Source organism: Oryctolagus cuniculus, chromosome 2, assembly GCF_051225735.1.
Source record: "Oryctolagus cuniculus isolate XC-2025 breed Fujian yellow rabbit chromosome 2, ASM5122573v1, whole genome shotgun sequence".
Classification (NCBI taxonomy): domain Eukaryota; kingdom Metazoa; phylum Chordata; class Mammalia; order Lagomorpha; family Leporidae; genus Oryctolagus; species Oryctolagus cuniculus.
Genome location: NC_142868.1, coordinates 42,279,267 through 42,297,500, shown reverse-complemented (window position 1 = coordinate 42,297,500; position 18,234 = coordinate 42,279,267). Strand labels below are relative to the sequence as shown.

Sequence of the window (18,234 nt, the reverse complement as noted above, 5' to 3'; positions counted from 1 at the left end):
GAAGGGTACGTGGCAGCAAATGGCTTCCTGAGTCACTTTCCTTCCTACTCTGCTTTCTCAAACATAACTCTACTTCCACTCGTGGTGGGTGGGTTGCCACGGATGAGGATGGAGCAAGAGGAACAGCAGGAAACATCACAGTCAGCTACCATACCCACCCCAAACCTGTCTTACATCACAGCCCTAACAGCTCCCAGAAGTTACTGGGCCAGAGCTAGACTTTAACTACGAAAAGCTGCCCAGTAACTGCCCTGCTGGGGGCTGGGGACCTGCACAGATAGCACTGAGCAGACGGTGATAAGGTGCCACTGACGCGGCCACTCCTGGGGGCCTGAATCTGACACGCCCCAGGCCATGGTGATTCATTTAAGGAAATTCTAGGCAGCGACCACTGAAGCCAAAGGTTTCCTTCCTATGATTTCTTGAGCTGAAAATTTCCATGATCATTTGACATATCTTTCACCTCCATGGATGCCATCTCTGTAAAGGACACACTTTTCAGGAGTCTTTTCCGGAAACTCTTCTTTCTAAGCCCAGGCTGCTTTGAAAACAAGAGCTTTATACCTTCATGGGGGGACTCACAGCACTAGCTGTGTTCTGCCTTCTTCTGGGACTCACAGAAAACAGCCAGAAATTTCCCAGTGATTTCCTGGCACTTCTGAGAAAGTCAAATGACTATCTCCAGACAGAAGAACTGCACAGCATGGCTTACGAACAAAAGCCATTGGAAAACAGAGAAACCAGCTGAAGCGGAGCAGGACAAGAAGTTCCGAGTTTTCAATGACAGCTTCACCAGGCTGGGGCCTGGGCTTTTTGCTTTTTAAATCTATTTTCCATAACCTCATCTTCATCCTTTGTCACTACCAGTATTCTTCCAGGGGTTCTTAGTGTGTATTGATAATAAAAATCTCACTTATTTGTGATAGTAAGTATACACTAAAAGTTTCCTTGTTACTTTTTGCCAACGTAATATATTCAAATTCAGAATTCCAAAGGTATAAAGGGTATCCAGTGCAAAGTTTTCCCTCAATACCTGTCTTTAGATACTATATTCTCCATCCAAGTAGCAGCTAAAATGTAATCTGGGAGCCAGTGCTGTGGTGCAATGGGTTAAGCCACCGTCTGCAATGCCAGCATCCCCTATGAGCCTGATTCAAGTCCCAGCTGCCCCATTTCTGATCCAGCTCCCTGCTAAAGTGCCTGGGAATGTAGTGGAAGATGGTCCCTGCCACCCATGGAGAAGACCTGGATGAAGTTCCTGGCTCCCGGCTTCCACACTGGCTGTTGTGGCCATCTGGAGGAATTAGTGAAAAGATCTCTCTCTCTCTTCCTCTGTCTCTGCCTCTCTTTCTGTAACTCTTTCAAATAAATAAATCAATTTCTTTCAAAAATGCTATTCCTTGAATCCCTTAGAGATATTTAATTCATGTTTAATGAAATACTAAGTACATTTCCATTTGGACTTTTCTCAACAAATGTTAGCATCCTGCATGCACTACTCAATAATTTATTCCTTTTTTCACTTAATATATTGAAGACCATTGCATCTTTTTTAAATTTTTATTTATTTATTTTTATTTTTTAACAGGCAGAGTGAGACAGTGAAAGAGAGACAGAGAGAGAGTTATAGACAGTGTGAGAGAGACAAAGAGAAAGGTCTTCCTTCCGTTGGTTCACCCCCCTAATGGCCGCTACGGCCAGCGCTGCACTGATCCGAAGCCAGAAGCCAGGTGCTTCCTCCTGGTCTCCCATGCAGGTGCAGGGCCCAAGCACTTGGGCCATCCATCCTCCACTGCCTTCCTGGGCCACAGCAGAGAGCTGGACTGGAAGAGGAGCAACCGGGACTAGTACCCAGTGCCCCAACCAGGACTAGAACCCAGGGTGCTGGTGCCGCAGACAGAGGATTAGCCACGTGAGCTACGGCGCCGGCCCGAACATTGCATCTTATTATATAAATAATATTCTCCTTCTTTGTTACAAGCTGCATAGTATTCTATAGTACTCCGCTTCACTGCCATATTGTATTTAACCTATCCCTGAAAGATGACATTTGGGTTACTATAAACAGTCCTCTAATGCTTAAATAATCTTGGATGTTTGGGCCGGCACTGCGGCTCAATAGGCTAATCCTCCGCCTGCGGCGCTGGCACCCCGGGTTCTAGTCCCGGTCAGGGCACCGGATTCTGTCCCGGTTGCCCCTCTTCCAGGCCAGCTCTCTGCTGTGGCCCGGGAGTGCAGTGGAGGATGGCCTAAGTGCTTGGGCCCTGCACCCGCATGGGAGACCAGGAGAAGCACCTGGCTCCTGCCTTTGGATCAGCGCAATGCGCTGGCCATTGGAGGGTGAACCAACGGCAAAAGGAAGACCTTTCTCTCTGTCTCTCTCTCTCTCATTGTCCACTCTGCCTGTCAAAAATAAATAAATAAATAAATAAACAAACAAACAAACAATCTTGGATGTTTAGTATTTTGCACATGTATATCTATATGATTAGAAATGGAAATGTGAGGTTTAAGGTTACGTACATTTTTTAAATTTTCATAAAGACTGGAAAATTACCCTCTACACAGCTTGTACCAATTCACAATCCTGCCAGCAATGTGTGAGTACCTGTTCTCCCACACTGAACACACTGAAGTCAGACTTTGTTCTTTACAGGCTGTCTGCGAAACTGCACAAGTGTGTGTAAGTTATATTGCATACATTTTACTACATTACTAAGAACCAGTTACATTGTCTTTCCAATGAACTAGTCATGTCTTTTGCCTTTTCCATGGAGTTGCTGGTCTTTTTCTATAACTGGCTTGTAGACAAGCTTTAACCAAAGAACTGTAAATATTTGTCTTAGCTTGTTTGCTCATTGTGGTAACTGACATGCATAATTTTTATGTTCCTGCAGTGTTATGTAAAAAATTTTTCATGGTATCTCAGGACTGTGTGATATTTGGGAAGAACACAATATATCCAAGAGCTGGGGGGGGGGGGGGCGGGGGGGAGCCGGGCCTGTGGCAGAGTGGGTTAAGCCGCTGCTTGGGAAGCCTGCACTCCATACTGGAGTACCTGAGCTTCTGATCCTGATTCCTGCCAACGCATCCTGGAAGGAAGTAGTTGACGGCCCTAATACTTGGGTTCCCGCCACACACATGGCAGACCTGGATGGTGTTCCATGTTCCTGGTTTGGGCCTGGCCCAGCCCCAGCGATTGTAGGCATCTTGGGAGTGAACCAGCAGTTGGAAGCTCACTCACTTGTGCAATTGCTCCCTCTCTTTCTTCCCTCTCCCTCTGCCTTTTAAATAAATAAATCTTTAAAAGGGGGAGGGGGGGAAGGGGTGGTATTGTGGCATAGCAGGTAAGGCCACCTTCTGCAACACTGACATCCCATTTGGGAGATGGTTCGTGTCTGGCTGCACCACTTCTGATCCAGCTCCTGGCTGATGGCCTGGGAAAAGCAGCACAGGATGAGTCAAATGCTTGGACCCCTGCCACCCGTGTGGGGAAACCCAGAGGAAGCCCCTGGCTTCAGTCTGGCCCAGTGCTAACCATTGGGGGCCATCTGGGGAGTATACCAGTAGATGGAAAATCAATCTCAATCTCTCTCCCTTTCTCTCTCCCTCTCTCTCTCCCTCCCCCCCACCCCACCCCATAACTCTTTCAAACAAACAAAAGAATTAACTGTTCTCCAAGGTATCTTTCCTTCCTCGTGTCAGTGATTTTTAGGCAGAAACTGTAGAATGCAGAATATATTGATTCAACCTAGCTTTCTACATTTATTAAAACTTCTCTAAGGTAGTCAAGGAAAATGAAATCTTTCAGGTTTTGATTCAATCATTTAGCATTCAAGGGATAATCTACACCATTTTACTTAATTTTTAACTTTAAAAAAATGTAAAAGAAACATTTTTGAAACCTTACCCACAGTAATTATCCGCAGCAGAGTTAGCATCCACTTCTTGTTAACCAGTTTCCAGAAAGGAGCAATTGTCAGGAATATTGGAGAAAGAGCAGCTATACTGAAACTTTCCAGCCCCGTGAGCTCTAGCGTTTGCAGGGGAAAGTAATAGATCATCGGTCCCAGGTCATGGTAGAGAGACCAAGAAACATAGCCTATTAAAAATATAATAAAAGAGAAACGATGGTCCTTTGGTTGTTTCTGACAATAACCCTGCTGCCTCCCCTGGGTTCCAGGAGCAGAATTCCTCCCCTACCCCACAGGCTGAGCTTGGCAATGGCCTCCGCCTGTTCCTTTAATCAAGTCCCTCAGTAAGGCCTTTTTCCATTGGACCACATGAGCCAAATCTGGTTTCCTGTTGGGACTCTATAAGGAAATAGTCCCTTGACTCAGTTGAGCCATTTATAATGAAAAACATGACAGTTCCCAGCAGCAGGGCTGCCTCCTCCCACCCTGGGCAGCATCCTAAAGCGCTTGACTTGGGCAGCAATCAGTTTCCCCTGATGTAGACCAATTTAAACCCAACCTTTGGGAGGCAGAGCCAGATCTCAAGTCAGCTGCACCTCCACCAACGACTAGACCGGGCAGTCTTGTGCAATCAAAATCATCCCAGACGGGCACCGCCCAGGCGCGGGGCTCACCTCTCTCACGCCTCACACAACCCCATGGCCTATGAAGGTAGCCCTCTCTTACAAATAAACAACCAAACAAGCTAAGCCAGAACAAAAAGCAACCAGCCTTGGGAGACACAGAAAGTTAAGTCATTAGATCACACATGCAGCAAATGGTAGGGGACTGAACTTAAACCCAAGTCATTTGGCCCCAAACGGGGAGCCCTCTAACCACCTGCCTGGCAACTTTCCCCCAAGTTACTTCTCAACATTTTTTTTTTTGACAAGCAGAGTGGACAGTGAGAGAGAGACAGAGAGAAAGGTGAGAAAGGTCTTCTTTTTTGCCGTTTGTTCACCCTCCAATGGCCGCCACGGCCGGCGTGCTGCGGCCAGCGCACCGCGCTGATCAGATGGCAGGAGCCAGGTACTTCTCCTGGTCTCTCATGGGGTGCAGGGCCCAAGTACTTGGGTCATCCTCCACTGCACTCCCGGGCCACAGCAGAGAGCTGGCCTGCAAGAGGGGCAACCGGGACAGAATCCGGCGCCCCGACCAGGACTAGAACCCCATGTGCCGGCGCCGCAAGGCGGAGGATTAGCCTAGTGAGCCGTGGAACCGGCTGTCAACATCCTTTCTTAATCAACAAACCAGGACTTGTGACCGCCTCACAGAGCTGGTAGACAGATTGAGATCAAGTACACAGAGTGTCTAGCACCCGATAAGCTTATAGAGAGCTAATGGTTTTACATCTCCCAACTGGTAAGATTCAGGCTGAGCTAGAAAAATTCCATCGGAGGCCCCCTGAGAACTACCAGCTCCCAGAATCTCTTGGTCTAGAAAAATGGCTCAGACGCCACGTTTTGGGTCCAGCCAGCAACTTATAAAGGCCTGTTGGCTCAAAAGTGGGCCATGGGATTCTGGCAATTCTGGTTTTGATCATAGCAGCTCCGAAAGAATCGCCCCCAGGAACTACTCCGGGTACTGCAAAACTGGTGCCCACACGAGGCTTCACACTGCGCTTCGAGACAAATGCCCAAGTGTGCAGCTGCAACCAGGGCCATTTGAGCCTGGGGAAAATGAGTGCCCGTTCAGGCCAAACCGCTCTGAGTTAAACTTCAAGGTCATGGGTGGGGTTATCGGGGCCGGTACCAGCCGCGTGGACAGGCGAGGATCTCGCCATCCCGGGGCGACGCCTTCTGCAGGTGCCACGCACGCAGCGCTCGGCTTCGGAAACCTCCATTGCCGTCTTCTCTTGGATGCCCTTCAGTAGCTAAAGTTCCCGGAGACGATAAGCATCTCCAATCTGGGACCGGGCGCTCTCTTCTTCCTCCCGGAGCTCAGCCAACCGGGCCGAGCGCCGTGGCTCCGCACCGGGCTAGGGGAGCCGGAGCCCTCGAGCGCACCGCGCGGGGCGGCTTCCGCTTACCCAGGAGGGTCTCCAGGACGATTTCTTTCCACAGCGAGGGCATCTTCGCGGCGTAGAGCGGCGCTTTCTAGGAAAGCTACGCCGGCCGGACCCCGCCGCAGAGTTCCACGGGACCAGCGTCGGCGCCCCACGACCCCGCGCCGAGCCCGCCGTCCGCGCCCTCCCGCACTCCAGCCCACGTGTGGAGCCGAGGCGGAGTGGGGCGGCTCCTGCGCTGCTCTTCCCACCACGCCCAGCCCAGCGCCACCTGTGCGCGCTGCGCCGCCGCGGGCGCTTCTCGTCCCCGCGCTGCCTGGGCGCCGCTGCTTCTGCCGGGGCCCTGAGCGCTCGAGGGCGTCCGCCGCCTCTGCCGAGGGACTGCGCGCTGCTGGGGACGCGCGTCCCGGCGCCGGGTCTGGGCGTCTCGGACCCGGCCATCCGCCCAGCGTGGAGCGCAGCCGGCGCGGGGGACGAGGGAACAGATGCAGCCCCGGGTGGAGGATGCCCTGGTTGAAACGAGGCCCGCAGCGTGCTTCGCGGGAAGACAGGAGGCGCGGGCTCAGACCCGGGGAGAGGACTGCGGGACCGCCTCAGGCGCTCTGGGGGGCCTCACCGGGCGCGCCCGAGGCCTGCGGGCTCCAGCGAGGGCCACCGGGGCCTGCGCTACTCCTTCTCAGCTTCAGGTGGCCAAACATTTTAGAGGTCGCAGGCTTTTCTGTGACTTTTAGAAAAGTAGCAATGTTTGCTCAAGGTGGGATGGAACGCAGGTGGTGGGGTGGTGGAGAGGAACGCGAGTGCCCTGGGCTGAACGCGGGAGGCCGTCTAATTTATGCAACGACTGAACTAGGCTGGTTCTCGCTCCAACGCTAGCACACGCCAGGGTATCTTGAACTTTTTTAGAAGTTCCACAAAGCGATTTATTTAATTCACTCTCACGTTTTCAGATGAACTTATCACTGATGGAGAGTTTGCTCTGAAATCGAACAAGGACAGAGAATCACTTGAAAGCAACTGTTGCTGTAAGTATAGCAGTTTGGAGCAGAAAGTTCGCAGTCACAAAGAGAGGCAAAGAACAGGGCAACAGAGTGAGAGTTCGGAAATAAACCCTTTCATCCAGGGTCAAAGGATTTCCACAAGTTCCCCAAGACAATTAAATGGCAGAAAGAATAGTCTTTTCAAAAAATGATTCCAGGGTAACAAATTATCCACATGCAAAAGAATGATCTTGGAGTGAGAAAGAAAACAAAAAGAGAGGACCTCGTGTTATCTTTTCCTACCCTCCTAGCTCTGACTTCTTAGCATCCTACAAACATTTGAGAGTCTCTTAGAAAACATTCTAGGGGCAGGTGCTGTGGCAGCAGGTTAAGCCCCGCCTCCCCACCCCCCTGAAGTGCTGGTATCCCATATGGACACCAGTTCAAGATCCGCTGCTCCACTTCTGATCCAACTCCTGGCTAATGCACCTGGGGAAGCAGCAAAGAATGGCTCAAGTGCTTGGACTCCTGCATCCACTTGGGAGACAGTGACGTGGCTCCTGGCTTCAGCCTGGTTCAGTCTTGGTTGTTGTCGGTCATTCGGGAAGTGAACTAGTGAATGAAAGACCTCTCTCTTTCTCCCCCTCCCTCTCTCTCCCTCTCCTTTTCAAATAAATAAAAATAAACCTTTAAAAAAAAGAAAATAAAAACGTTCTCTCTATTAGGTACTATTTTTCCTCAAGAGTGCAATTCTACCTATGTGTCAAGGATCTTGGATCACACTGGGCAGCGTCCACGCTGCTTCTCTATTAAGATGGGAAATGTGTGGCAGGCTGAAACCAGCACCCTCTCCCCAGCACCCAGGCAGACATCATGCCACAGCTGTCTTCCCCACTGCTGCCAGAGTTGGCCCCAAAATCTGCTCAGAGCTAATGACTAAACAAAATGCATATCCGCACAATGGACTGTTATTCAGCCATTAACAGGAATGGAGGACTGGCACCTGCTACCATATGGATGAATCTGGAAAACATTACATCCTGGTCAGGCATCTGCCCTAGCAGATAGGTCACTGGGTGGGACACCCACATCCCACATAAGAATGCTGAGTGTGTGTCGAGGCTCCACTCCCAATTCTAGTTTCCTATTAATGTAGACTCTGGAAGGCAGTGGTGATGGCTGGCTCCCAGCCACCCATGTGAGACACCTGGAATGAATTTGTGGTTCCTTGCAGGCAACTGGAGAGTGACCCAGTGGGTTGGGCTCTCTCTCACTCTCTCTCTCCATCCCTTCTTTCTCTGTCTCTCAAGTTTCAAATTAATTAATTAAACAGAAAGAAAACATTATTCTCAGTGAAAGAAGCCAAGTACAAAAGGCCAAAGGCCATGTCTTGGATGGTCCCATCTATGAGAAATGTCTGGAATAGGAAAACCCCTGGTGCCAGAGAGAACAGTGGTGGTTGCCAGGCCTGGCGGGGGAGCAGAGATAGAAAGTCACTGCTTAGAGGAAGGGGCTCCTTTTTTGGATGATGAAATCTTAAAACTAGATTGTGCTGATAGATCCCCAACTCTGTGAATATACTAAAGCCACTCAGATATACACTTTAAAAAAAAGATTTTATTTATTTATTTGAGAGACAGAGTAACAGACAGTAAGCGGGAGAGACAGAGAGAAAGGTCTTTCATCTGCTGTTTCACTCCCCAAATGGCCACGATGGCTGGAGCTGAGCCGATCTGAAGCCAGGAGCCAGGAACTTCTTCTGGGTCTCCCATATGGGCACAGGGGCCCAAGGACTTGCACCATCTTCTGCTGCTTTCCCAGGCCACAGTAGAGAGCTGGATCAGAAGAGGAGCAGCCAGTACTTGAACCAGAATCCATATGGGATGCCAGTGCTGCAGGTAGAGGATTAACCTACTGTGCCACAGCACCAGCCCCTAGATATATACTTTAAAAGAGGGAATTTCATGGTGTGTGAATTGTAACTCAATTTTACAAAGAAGAAAACATGCATCTGATAAGGGATTGGAATCCAGAATATATAAAAATTGATTACAACTCAACAACAGAAAGACCCACTTTAAAGATGGACAAAGGATTTGAAAGACTAGTCTCGGGCCGGCGCCGCGGCTCACTAGGCTAATCCTCCGCCTAGCAGCGCCGGCACACCGGGTTCTAGTCCTGGTTGGGGCGCCGGATTCTGTCCCGGTTGCCCCTCTTCGAGGCCAGCTCTCTGCTGTGGCCCGAGAGTGCAGTGGAGGATGGCCCAGGTGCTTGGGCCCTGCACCCCATGGGAGACCAGGAGAAGCACCTGGCTCCTGCCATCGGATCAGCGCGGCGCGCCGGCCGCGGCAGCCATTGGAGGGTGAACCAACGGCAAAGGAAGACCTTTCTCTCTCTCTCTCTCTCTCACTGTCCACTCTGCTTGTCAAAAAAAAAAAAAAAGAAAAAAAAAAAAGACTATTCTCCAAAGATGATATACACGTAGCCATTAAGTAGAGGAAAGGACATTCAAGGTAATTTAATCAAGGAAATGCAAATCAAAACCACAGTAATGTACCACTTTACACTACAGTGGCTATAATCGAAAAACTAAGATAATGGCAAGTGTTGGCAAGAATACAGAGACACTGGAGCCCTCATATACTGCTGGTGGGAATATAAAGCCACACAGCCACTTTGGCAATCAGTTTGGCAGTTCCTCATGTAATGAAACATACAGTTGCCATATGACTCAACAATTCCACTCCTGGGTGTATAGCCAAGAGAAATACTGAATGTGTGCACAAATGTTCATAGTAACATTCCTCAGAGTAGCCAAAAAATGGAAATAAATGCACAACAAATGAATAACAGATAAGCAAATTGTGATGCAGCCACACAATAGAATATCACTCAGCAATGGGAAGGGCGGAGGTACTTATATACTCAGTGACAAGACTGGATCTCGAAAACCTATTGCCAACTGAAAGAAGTCAGTCACAAAACCACATATGATATGATTCCATTTATATGAAATGTTCAAAATAGGCACAGTGATAGTGACCCAGAGAACACTGATGATTTCATTGGGTTGTGGGGACAGCTGGAAAGAAAATGTGGCTGCTGGGGCTGTGGTGTAGCAGGTAAAGCCACCACCTGCAGTGCCGGCATCCATATGGGCGCCAGTTTGAGTCCCGGCTGCTCTACTTCCAATCCAGCTCTCTGCTATAGGCTGGAAAAGGAGTAGAAGATGGCCCATGTCCTTGGGCCCTGCTCCCACTTGGGAGACCTGAAAGAAGCTCCTGGCTCCTGGCTTCGGATCAGTGCAGCTCTGGCCATTGTGGCCAATTGCGAAGTGAACCAGTGGATGGAAGACCCCCCCCCCCCCGCCTCTCCTCTCTCTGTGTAACTCTGACTTTCAAATAAATAAATAAATCTTAAAAAAAAAAAAGAAAGAAAGAGAATGAGGACTAATGAGTGCAAAGTCCCTCTTAGAGGAAAATGAAACTTCCTAAAATTGTATGAAGACATGCATTGCACAACTCTCAATATACTAAAAGCATTGCTGTATGTGTATTAAACAGGTGAACTACATGGTGTGTGAATGACATCTCAACAAGATTTTTAGAACTACAATTCTTTCTAGCTATATGTTTTTAAAATGTTCCAGTTCGAGTTACAGGCATTTAGGACCAGACTTCCTTCAACATGTAAAGGGCTTCAGTGACTAAAAACTTCAGACACTGCTTTTTCCTTCTTTCTTGCCCACAACAGTTTCATTACAATACACTCATAAAAAGCACCTGATTCAGTGCTGTGTGCCCAGCAGGTGCTCGCACAATTTGTTCCCTTTCAAAGCTAAGTGCTAGGGAAGATCTGACTTCTACTGAGGGTGCAGTGTCTTTTCTCCTCTACTCAGAGCTCAGTTCTGGGTCTTAGCATCTTTTCTCTTGAACAGTTTGATCGCAGCTTACTGCGAGAGAGTCTGGAAATGCAGTCCAGCTGTGAGCCCAGAAAGAGAAAGCAGCGATGTTTTGATAAGCAGCTCTCAGGATCTGCTCCAGAAAACTACTAGGGCTGTTCAGGGGGGTTCCACGGCTGACGGACTGAGGCATTCAACATAGCACCTATGGTATGCACAGTGCTCAGGAAATGGTGATTTGTGTTATCATCTGTATACCTCCTGCCCCTAATGGATGGCCTTGTGCTAAGCATATAGTGGCTCTTCAGAATATGGTTGGCAATTCTACCAGTGACATCCCCATCCTATGTGTTGCTCCCCCTCTTCGTGGAGGAACGACACAAGACCCTGCGCTGTTCTTTTGTCTGCTCGGCCCTCCCCGGGTTTGCTGCTGGTTCTTCCCGGGTTGGCTACTATCCCTTCCACCTCCGTGGAAGGGCAGTTCCCCCTGGCCGCATTCCCCACTTCCGCAGGGGAGCGGCACACCGCCGGCCGGTTCTCTCGGGGGCTGCACGGGTTCCCTTTAGATGTTCCCCATAGATGTTCCCGGTGCATGCCGTCTCTCTCCTCCTTTATAGTCCTTCTCTGCCAATCCCAACTCGGCTGCCCACACGCCGAGTACGCTGCTCTCCAATCAGGAGCAAGTCCTACAGTTAATTGGTTGAACTGGAGGCAGCTGTGCGGAAGCTGTTTACTTCTCTCCCAGCGCCACACTGTGGGAGAGCAGATGCACAGAACAAGTCTTAATTCGAGTAACTTAGTCTAGTCCGGATTGCTCCCCACAGATCCCCCTTTCTTTTTATTTTTGGCGTTGATACGCGCCTGTCTTCGGTGTCCCGCGGCACACACTAGAGTTGCCACAGGCTCTTACAAGTCCTATCCATCAGGCAAACCGAATCCGGGTCCTCTCTTCGCCATGTTGTGAGGAGGTTTTTAGGCGCTGATGCGTGCCTGTGTTCGGTGCCCTGCAGCGCATGCTCTGCTCTGCTAGAACTGCCTGCAGGTGTTTACAAAACCTATCAGGCAAACCGAATCCAAGCCTTCTCATTGCCGTATTGTGGGGGAGACTTATTAGTGTTGGTTTGTGCCTATCTTCGGTGACCTGCAGCTCATACTCTGGTCGAGCTTTGCTGGCGCTTACCGCCTTAAATCAGGCAGACCGAATCCAAGCCTCCTAATTGGCATGTTGAGGGGAGGCCTTATTTTTCTCTATTTCTCTATCTCCGGGCATTTCTATTTCTCCCATTTTACTTCTGTCTGCCAACATTCCTATTTCTCTTTTACTTCTAAACTTCTGTTTCTCTTATCCCCGCAGCTTTCCGGCACCTCGCCCCGCCGGCGGGTTCCCGGCTCTGCGCCGCTTCAGCCCGCGCGCCTCTCTCATCTGCGCAGCTTCCCGGCTTTGCGCGGCTCGGCTTTGCGCGCTCCGCGGTCTCCACGCTTAACCCTTTCGCGTCTGAACCACGGCCTACGCCAGCGTTCCCTATCTATTCACGCCCCTCTGAACCACGGCCTACGCCAGCGTTCCCTATCTATTCACGCCCCGTGCTCTCTCTGCACGCGGCGGCTTCCGCGAGTAACACAGCGTAGCTTGCGTCTCCGCCACTAGGATTCAATCTAAGCTCCCCGGGCTAGCCTGGCGAATTCAACCCAGCGTACGTCTCCGCCCCACGATTTGGCTTCCCGTCCTTTGCTCCCCGGGCTAATCAGATGGATCCCAATCTGGCTTACGTCTCAGCTTCTGGTTTCAACTTTTCGCCCCCTATTCCCGGGCTAACCTGAGAACCCCAAAGTGGCTTTCGTTTCCGCCTTGGCCTGCCCCCCGCGGCTTCAATTTCCCTAACAGTTTTCTCTACCCGGTATGTTTCCCCAAGCTTTCCTCCAACGATATTCCTCCCTCATTTCTCCTGGCCTCTCCCCACAGTCCGCGTCCGAATCTGTTTGTTCTAGCTTTCACTTTCGCTTTCGACCTTAGAGATTTCTCCCAGCTTCCCCCCGTAGTCCGTATCCGAGTCTATGCCTAGGCTTTCAATAGCTTCTTCCGGCTCCTTTTTCGTCCGGCTTTTCCCTAGGCTGTTTCGAGTCTATGCCTAGGCTTTCAATAGCTTCTTCCGGCACCCTTTTCGTCCGGCTTTTCCCTAGGCTGTTTGCTAGTCTCTCTCTCTGGTATTTTCCTGCTTCTTCCCGTTTCTTCCCTCCTAAGTTTGCTATCCGTCCTAGGTTTCCTATCCGAGTTAGGTTTCCTATCCGAGTCACGTTTCTTCCCTCCTAAGTTTTCTATCCGTCCTAGGTTTCCTATCCGAGTCACGGCACCATTATGTCGCTCCCCCTCTTCGTGGAGGAGCAACACAGGACCCTGCGCTGTTCTTTCGTCTGCTCGGCCCTCCCCGGGTTTGCTGCTGGTTCTTCCCGGGTTGGCTACTATCCCTTCCACCTCCGTGGAAGGGCAGTTCCCCCTGGCCGCATTCCCCACTTCCGCAGGGGAGCGGCACACCGCCGGCCGGTTCTCTCGGGGGCTGCACGGGTTCCCTTTAGATGTTCCCCATAGATGTTCCCGGTGCATGCCGTCTCTCTCCTCCTTTATAGTCCTTCTCTGCCAATCCCAACTCGGCTGCCCACACGCCGAGTACGCTGCTCTCCAATCAGGAGCAAGTCCTACAGTTAATTGGTTGAACTGGAGGCAGCTGTGCGGAAGCTGTTTACTTCTCTCCCAGCGCCACACTGTGGGAGAGCAGATGCACAGAACAAGTCTTAATTCGAGTAACTTAGTCTAGTCCGGATTGCTCCCCACACTATGATCGTTCTCACTGCCTTCTGCAGTCTTTCTATAACTCCTGGCTTTTTTCCCCAACTACAGAGCCAAGAATAGCACTAAGTGTGCAGGGGGTGGATTTTCATCAAAGCCCCTCCTCCACTTCTACAATGGGGTATTAGCATTTCTACTGTGTTGACCCTCATTTTTCTGACTTGCTAGTTTGTTACCCCATGATACATTATGGGAAAATTTGTCATGATTCTTGGTGCTTTCCTATATAGCTTGTAAGAATAGTTTAAACTGGTCGGCGCCGCAGCTCACTAGGCTAATCCTCTGCCTGCGGCACCGGCACCCCAGGTTCTAGTCCCGATTGGGGCGCCGGATTCTGTCCTGGTTGCTCCTCTTCCAGTCCAGCTCTCTGCTGTGGCCCGGGAAGGCAGTGGAGGATGGCCCAGGTGCCTGGGCTCTGCACCCGCATGGGAGACCAGGAGGAAGCACCTGGCTCCTGGCTTTGGATCGGCGCAGCATGCCGGCCGTAGCTGCCATTTCAGGGGCGAACCAACGGAGAAAGGAAGACCTTTCTCTCTGTCTCTCTCTCTCACTGTCTAACTCTGCCTGTAAAAAAAATTTTTTTTAAAAGAGAATAGTTTAACTATTCTATGTTTCTATAGGAGGTTAATTCTGAAGTTGCTTTGGATTTTATTCACAAGTATCTTACCAGATGAATGCCCATATGAACTTTTAATTACCTTGCTCTTCATTGAGCTTCATTCCTATTTAACTATAGATATTATATAATATTTCCTCACAACATATAGGATATGAGTTATTATATAGCTGATTATACAACGGCTCATTCAGTTCGACTTGCCTGTGAATGCACTCATTGTATGTAAAAGTTTTACTGCTGTTACTTCGATTTTCAAGTTTACAATCTGCTGGTTTTAATTCAGTCTCTTTTGCTGGAATCTCTTCTTTGACCCCAAGTTGCCATTTGCATTCTTATTTTACATAGAAATGAATGAAGTCCTTTAAGGCAATGCCCAGTGCCTCTTTCTTTCTCCCTTATTTCTTGGAGCATGAACACAACAAGTTCAGCTGGAACATACTGGACAATTTTTTTTTTATCAGAAGACAAAATCTCTTCTAGGAGACAACTCATTCTGGAATAATAAAGACATTCTGGTCCCCTAGTGAAAACTAAAAATGCATTTTTAAAGAGGTGAAGTCAAGAGAAACGCTACTTCAGGTTCCCAATTACACTCATTAATTCTTTTAAAAAAGACACCTGTGCCACTTTAGGAACAAGCAAAGTTCTTATTTTACCATGGCAAGGCTGGTATCATATGTCCACTGTGGGCCAGCCATAGCCTCACTCCATCATCGTGAATCTGGGAATCGGGCTGCGGGAGCAGCTCCTCCCATGGGGTTCCTGCCAGGATCGCATCATTCGCACCCACACTCAGCAAGCACAGGGGCCAAGCTGACCTCAGCAGGGCGGTGGCAATACAAAAGAGGCAGCAGGTATTTTGAAAAATACAGTCTATTACAGCCCTCTTATAAGAATGGATAGTCATTTCTGTTGTTTTAATTTGTGTTTATAATTGATTAATATTTAATTATTATCTTTGAATATTTGGGATTTTCCCCTTAGAATGAGGATTCTTCAAATAATTCATGGAGGATGTATATTATGAAAAAATTATGCATATATTTCAAAACTTTTCCCCCAAAATAAATTTATTGGTTAAATTTTCCATGATTTTTCTGAAGTTCCTTTTTACACTGAGAATATTTTCGCATGTCAGTAAGTGATCTTTTGCAATGTGAATTTTTTTTTTTTTGACAGGCAGAGTGGACAGTGAGAGAGAGAGACAGAGAGAGAAAGGTCTTCCTTTTGCCGTTGGTTCACCCTCCAATGGCCGCCGCTGCAGCCGGCGCACCGTGCTGATCCGATGGCAGGAGCCAGGATCCAGGTGCTTTTCCTGGTCTCCCATGGGGTGCAGGGCCCAAGCACCTGGGCCATCCTCCACTGCACTCCCTGGCCATAGCAGAGAGCTGGCCTGGAAGAGGGGCAACCGGGACAGAATCCGGCACCCCGACGGGGACTCGAACCCGGTGTGCCGGCGCCGCAAGGTGGAGGATTAGCCTATGGAGCTACGGCGCCGGCCGCAATGTGAATTTTAATGGCTATAATATGATTCTGTAGCATGGCTACATATAATTTACTTAACCATTCTCTTTGAAACCTATTTAGGCTGTTTTGCTTATAAGAATAATCAAATACATAAAAGTAATATTTAGAAAACATGAAGACTTTTTGTTTCTTCCTTTTTTTTTTTTTTTTTTTTTTTTTTGACATATGGTTCATTCAAGAAAGAGCTTCCATGTCTCCAAGAAAACGAAAGCAGCAGTGAACGTCTCTAAGGAGCTGAAGGGCCTTGGCTCTGTTCGGCCAAAGTCATCAAGACATGGGTTCTGCTTGATCAGCGGAGTTTAACCAGTGACTGCGAAGCAATGGAGGCGCTCTTGGTGCGCCTTCCTCCACTGCGGGCAGGGAGGCTTCTGTGGAAGTCAGCTACCTACCAAATACCGTGCTTACCTTCCACTGTCCATCAAGGAGAGCTGTTTCTGGAAAGGCACTGCCAGCTCAGGGCCGCGTTCCTCAGCTCCCCCGGCATCTCCACGGCATCCTGTGTGCCTGGAAAATGACCAACGGAATGTGACCATAGTGATACGGGCGTGTGTCCCTTCCAGGGAAAGGAGTGCTTTTCTCCCCCCACCCCCACACCTGCCAATTCCCTCTTCTGCTTGTAAAAAGATGGCCCTAGGGAAAGACTGAGCACCAAGAGAAAGGGAGCACCAGTCCTTGAACCCCAGCCAGCAGGAGAGCAAGCCCAGAGGCTGAGAACCGACCTTGGACTGTCATGTGTGACTGTGGAGCCACTGAAATGATGAGATGCATTCATTACAAATTAGCATGGCCTCCCCAAAACACCCACAGCCAGCTTTCCCCCAGAGGTTAAGAGAACAAAAATCAAAGGGAATGCCACTGAGCAGTCATCCTATCCTCCTCGAGGCACAGAAAGGGAGAAAGAGAAATACTCACCTTGAAAAATATGAGTTTGGAGTTTGAACTAATTCCTCTAGGAGTTGGAAGCTGCCCCAGATGGGTTTTTCTTCAGTGAACACTGTCCTGAGACATTGTAGGCGGGGATCCAGTCTCCCTAATGCCCAGGGGCCTCTGGTGTAACTGAGATTACATGTGAAATCACTATGCTGTTTTGAACTGGAAAAATTGGAAAAATGTTGCAACTATTACGAGTTGAGCCTTGGAGGAGGGAGCAAGGGACCTAGCAGTTAAGACACTGGTTACAATGTCCATATCCCAGGTGGGATGCCTGGGTTCCATACCTCCACTGGCTCCTGACTCCAGCTTCCTGCTAGGTGCAGCAATGATGGCGCGAGTAGTTGGGACCCTGCCACCCACATGGGAGACGTGGATTGAGTTTCCAGCTCCTGGCTCCAGCCCAGCCCAGCCCCGCCCCAGATATTGCGAGCATTTGGGGAGTAAACCAAAGGGTGGGATGTCTCTCTCTCTCCCTTTCTCTCACTCTCCCTGCTCCTCACAAATAAATAATAAAAATAAACATACCCTGGGTATTTAAAAAATAGAGTAGTGCCTTGGAGAAAAGCAATCCATGTTTGAATCCCAGCTTGATTACGGACTAGGTCAGAACTAATATTCCAGGGATAGTAGCCAAAAACTATGCTGGGAAGCGCTACCCCACACTGAGCTCTGGCTGCCATGGTTGCTCCTGCTATGCCTGCCAGGAACTCACCTATCCTGAAACCTCTGCGACCAGCACCAGAGCCAGCATTGCCTTCAGGGCTGGACTTCCCAGCTGCCATTGCTGCCGCCACCATTTGGGTTCCCAGGAAGCAGACCCTAGGAATTAGAAGTGGGTGAGATTTAGGAGCAAAATGCCATGGAAGACAATAAGGCAGAGAACAGGAAGAGGCAGGGAGAGCCCTCGGCCTTGACGCTGATCAGCAAAGCAGGGAAGGAGGGTGGAGTGGGCAGGAAGAGCTTCAGCCCACACTGACCTGCTCAAGTCCCGACCGGCAGAACCGAAGCCTAAGAAAGTGTGTCATGCTGCAGGGGACTGGCCCAGCTCTCTTACCCAGCTCTGTGCCTATTCAATGGACGGGGCCTTCTGGATAGAGCAGAGACATGGAATGAGTGCTGCACAGATGCCAAGACTGTCAGTTACACTCCTCATGGCAGGTTCTCCTGGAGGCATTTCTCAGTGGCACAGCTCCAAGCTGCCAAAAGAAGGCTCCCATCCTTTCCCTTGGCTTCACCAGCTCCTGAACCAAGGTCTGACTGATGGAGATTAGACTGCATGCCTTGGCTGCAAGGGGGCCTAGGGAAGAAAGTGATTGACAACTGCAGCACCAAACCAAGAAACAGTCTTCTCAGATGAAGGTCAAAACAAATGAGTGTCCACTCTCGCGAGCAAAGCCCTGAGCCTGGAGCCTGGCACCCAACAGGCACCACCCAAATGGAAGCTGCTATCCTCACTGACCTCACTCACCATGGC

General features: G+C 49.6%; 1 protein-coding gene across 6 annotated transcripts in view; it reads right to left on the bottom strand.

The window, feature by feature from the left end:
• Positions 1-17,579, bottom strand: part of CWH43 (cell wall biogenesis 43 C-terminal homolog) — an 81,405-nt gene extending 63,826 nt beyond the window's left edge. For 3 of the 6 annotated variants that reach the window (XM_089325415.1, XM_002709432.6, XM_089325417.1), the window contains exons 1-2: positions 5,983-6,165; positions 3,911-4,102 (exon numbers count right to left, since the gene is read on the bottom strand). Coding sequence is in view for 2 of the 6 variants with exons in the window: in XM_002709432.6 (XP_002709478.3) it covers positions 3,911-4,102; positions 5,983-6,025 (235 nt within the window). In the remaining 4 variants the exon portion in view is untranslated. Of the gene's footprint in view, positions 1-3,910; positions 4,103-5,982; positions 6,166-16,232 lie in introns of those variants that run through there. The other 3 variants (XM_051831574.3, XM_089325416.1, XM_089325414.1) reach the window with 3 other exon arrangements.
• Between the last annotated feature and the right edge of the window lie 655 nt (positions 17,580-18,234).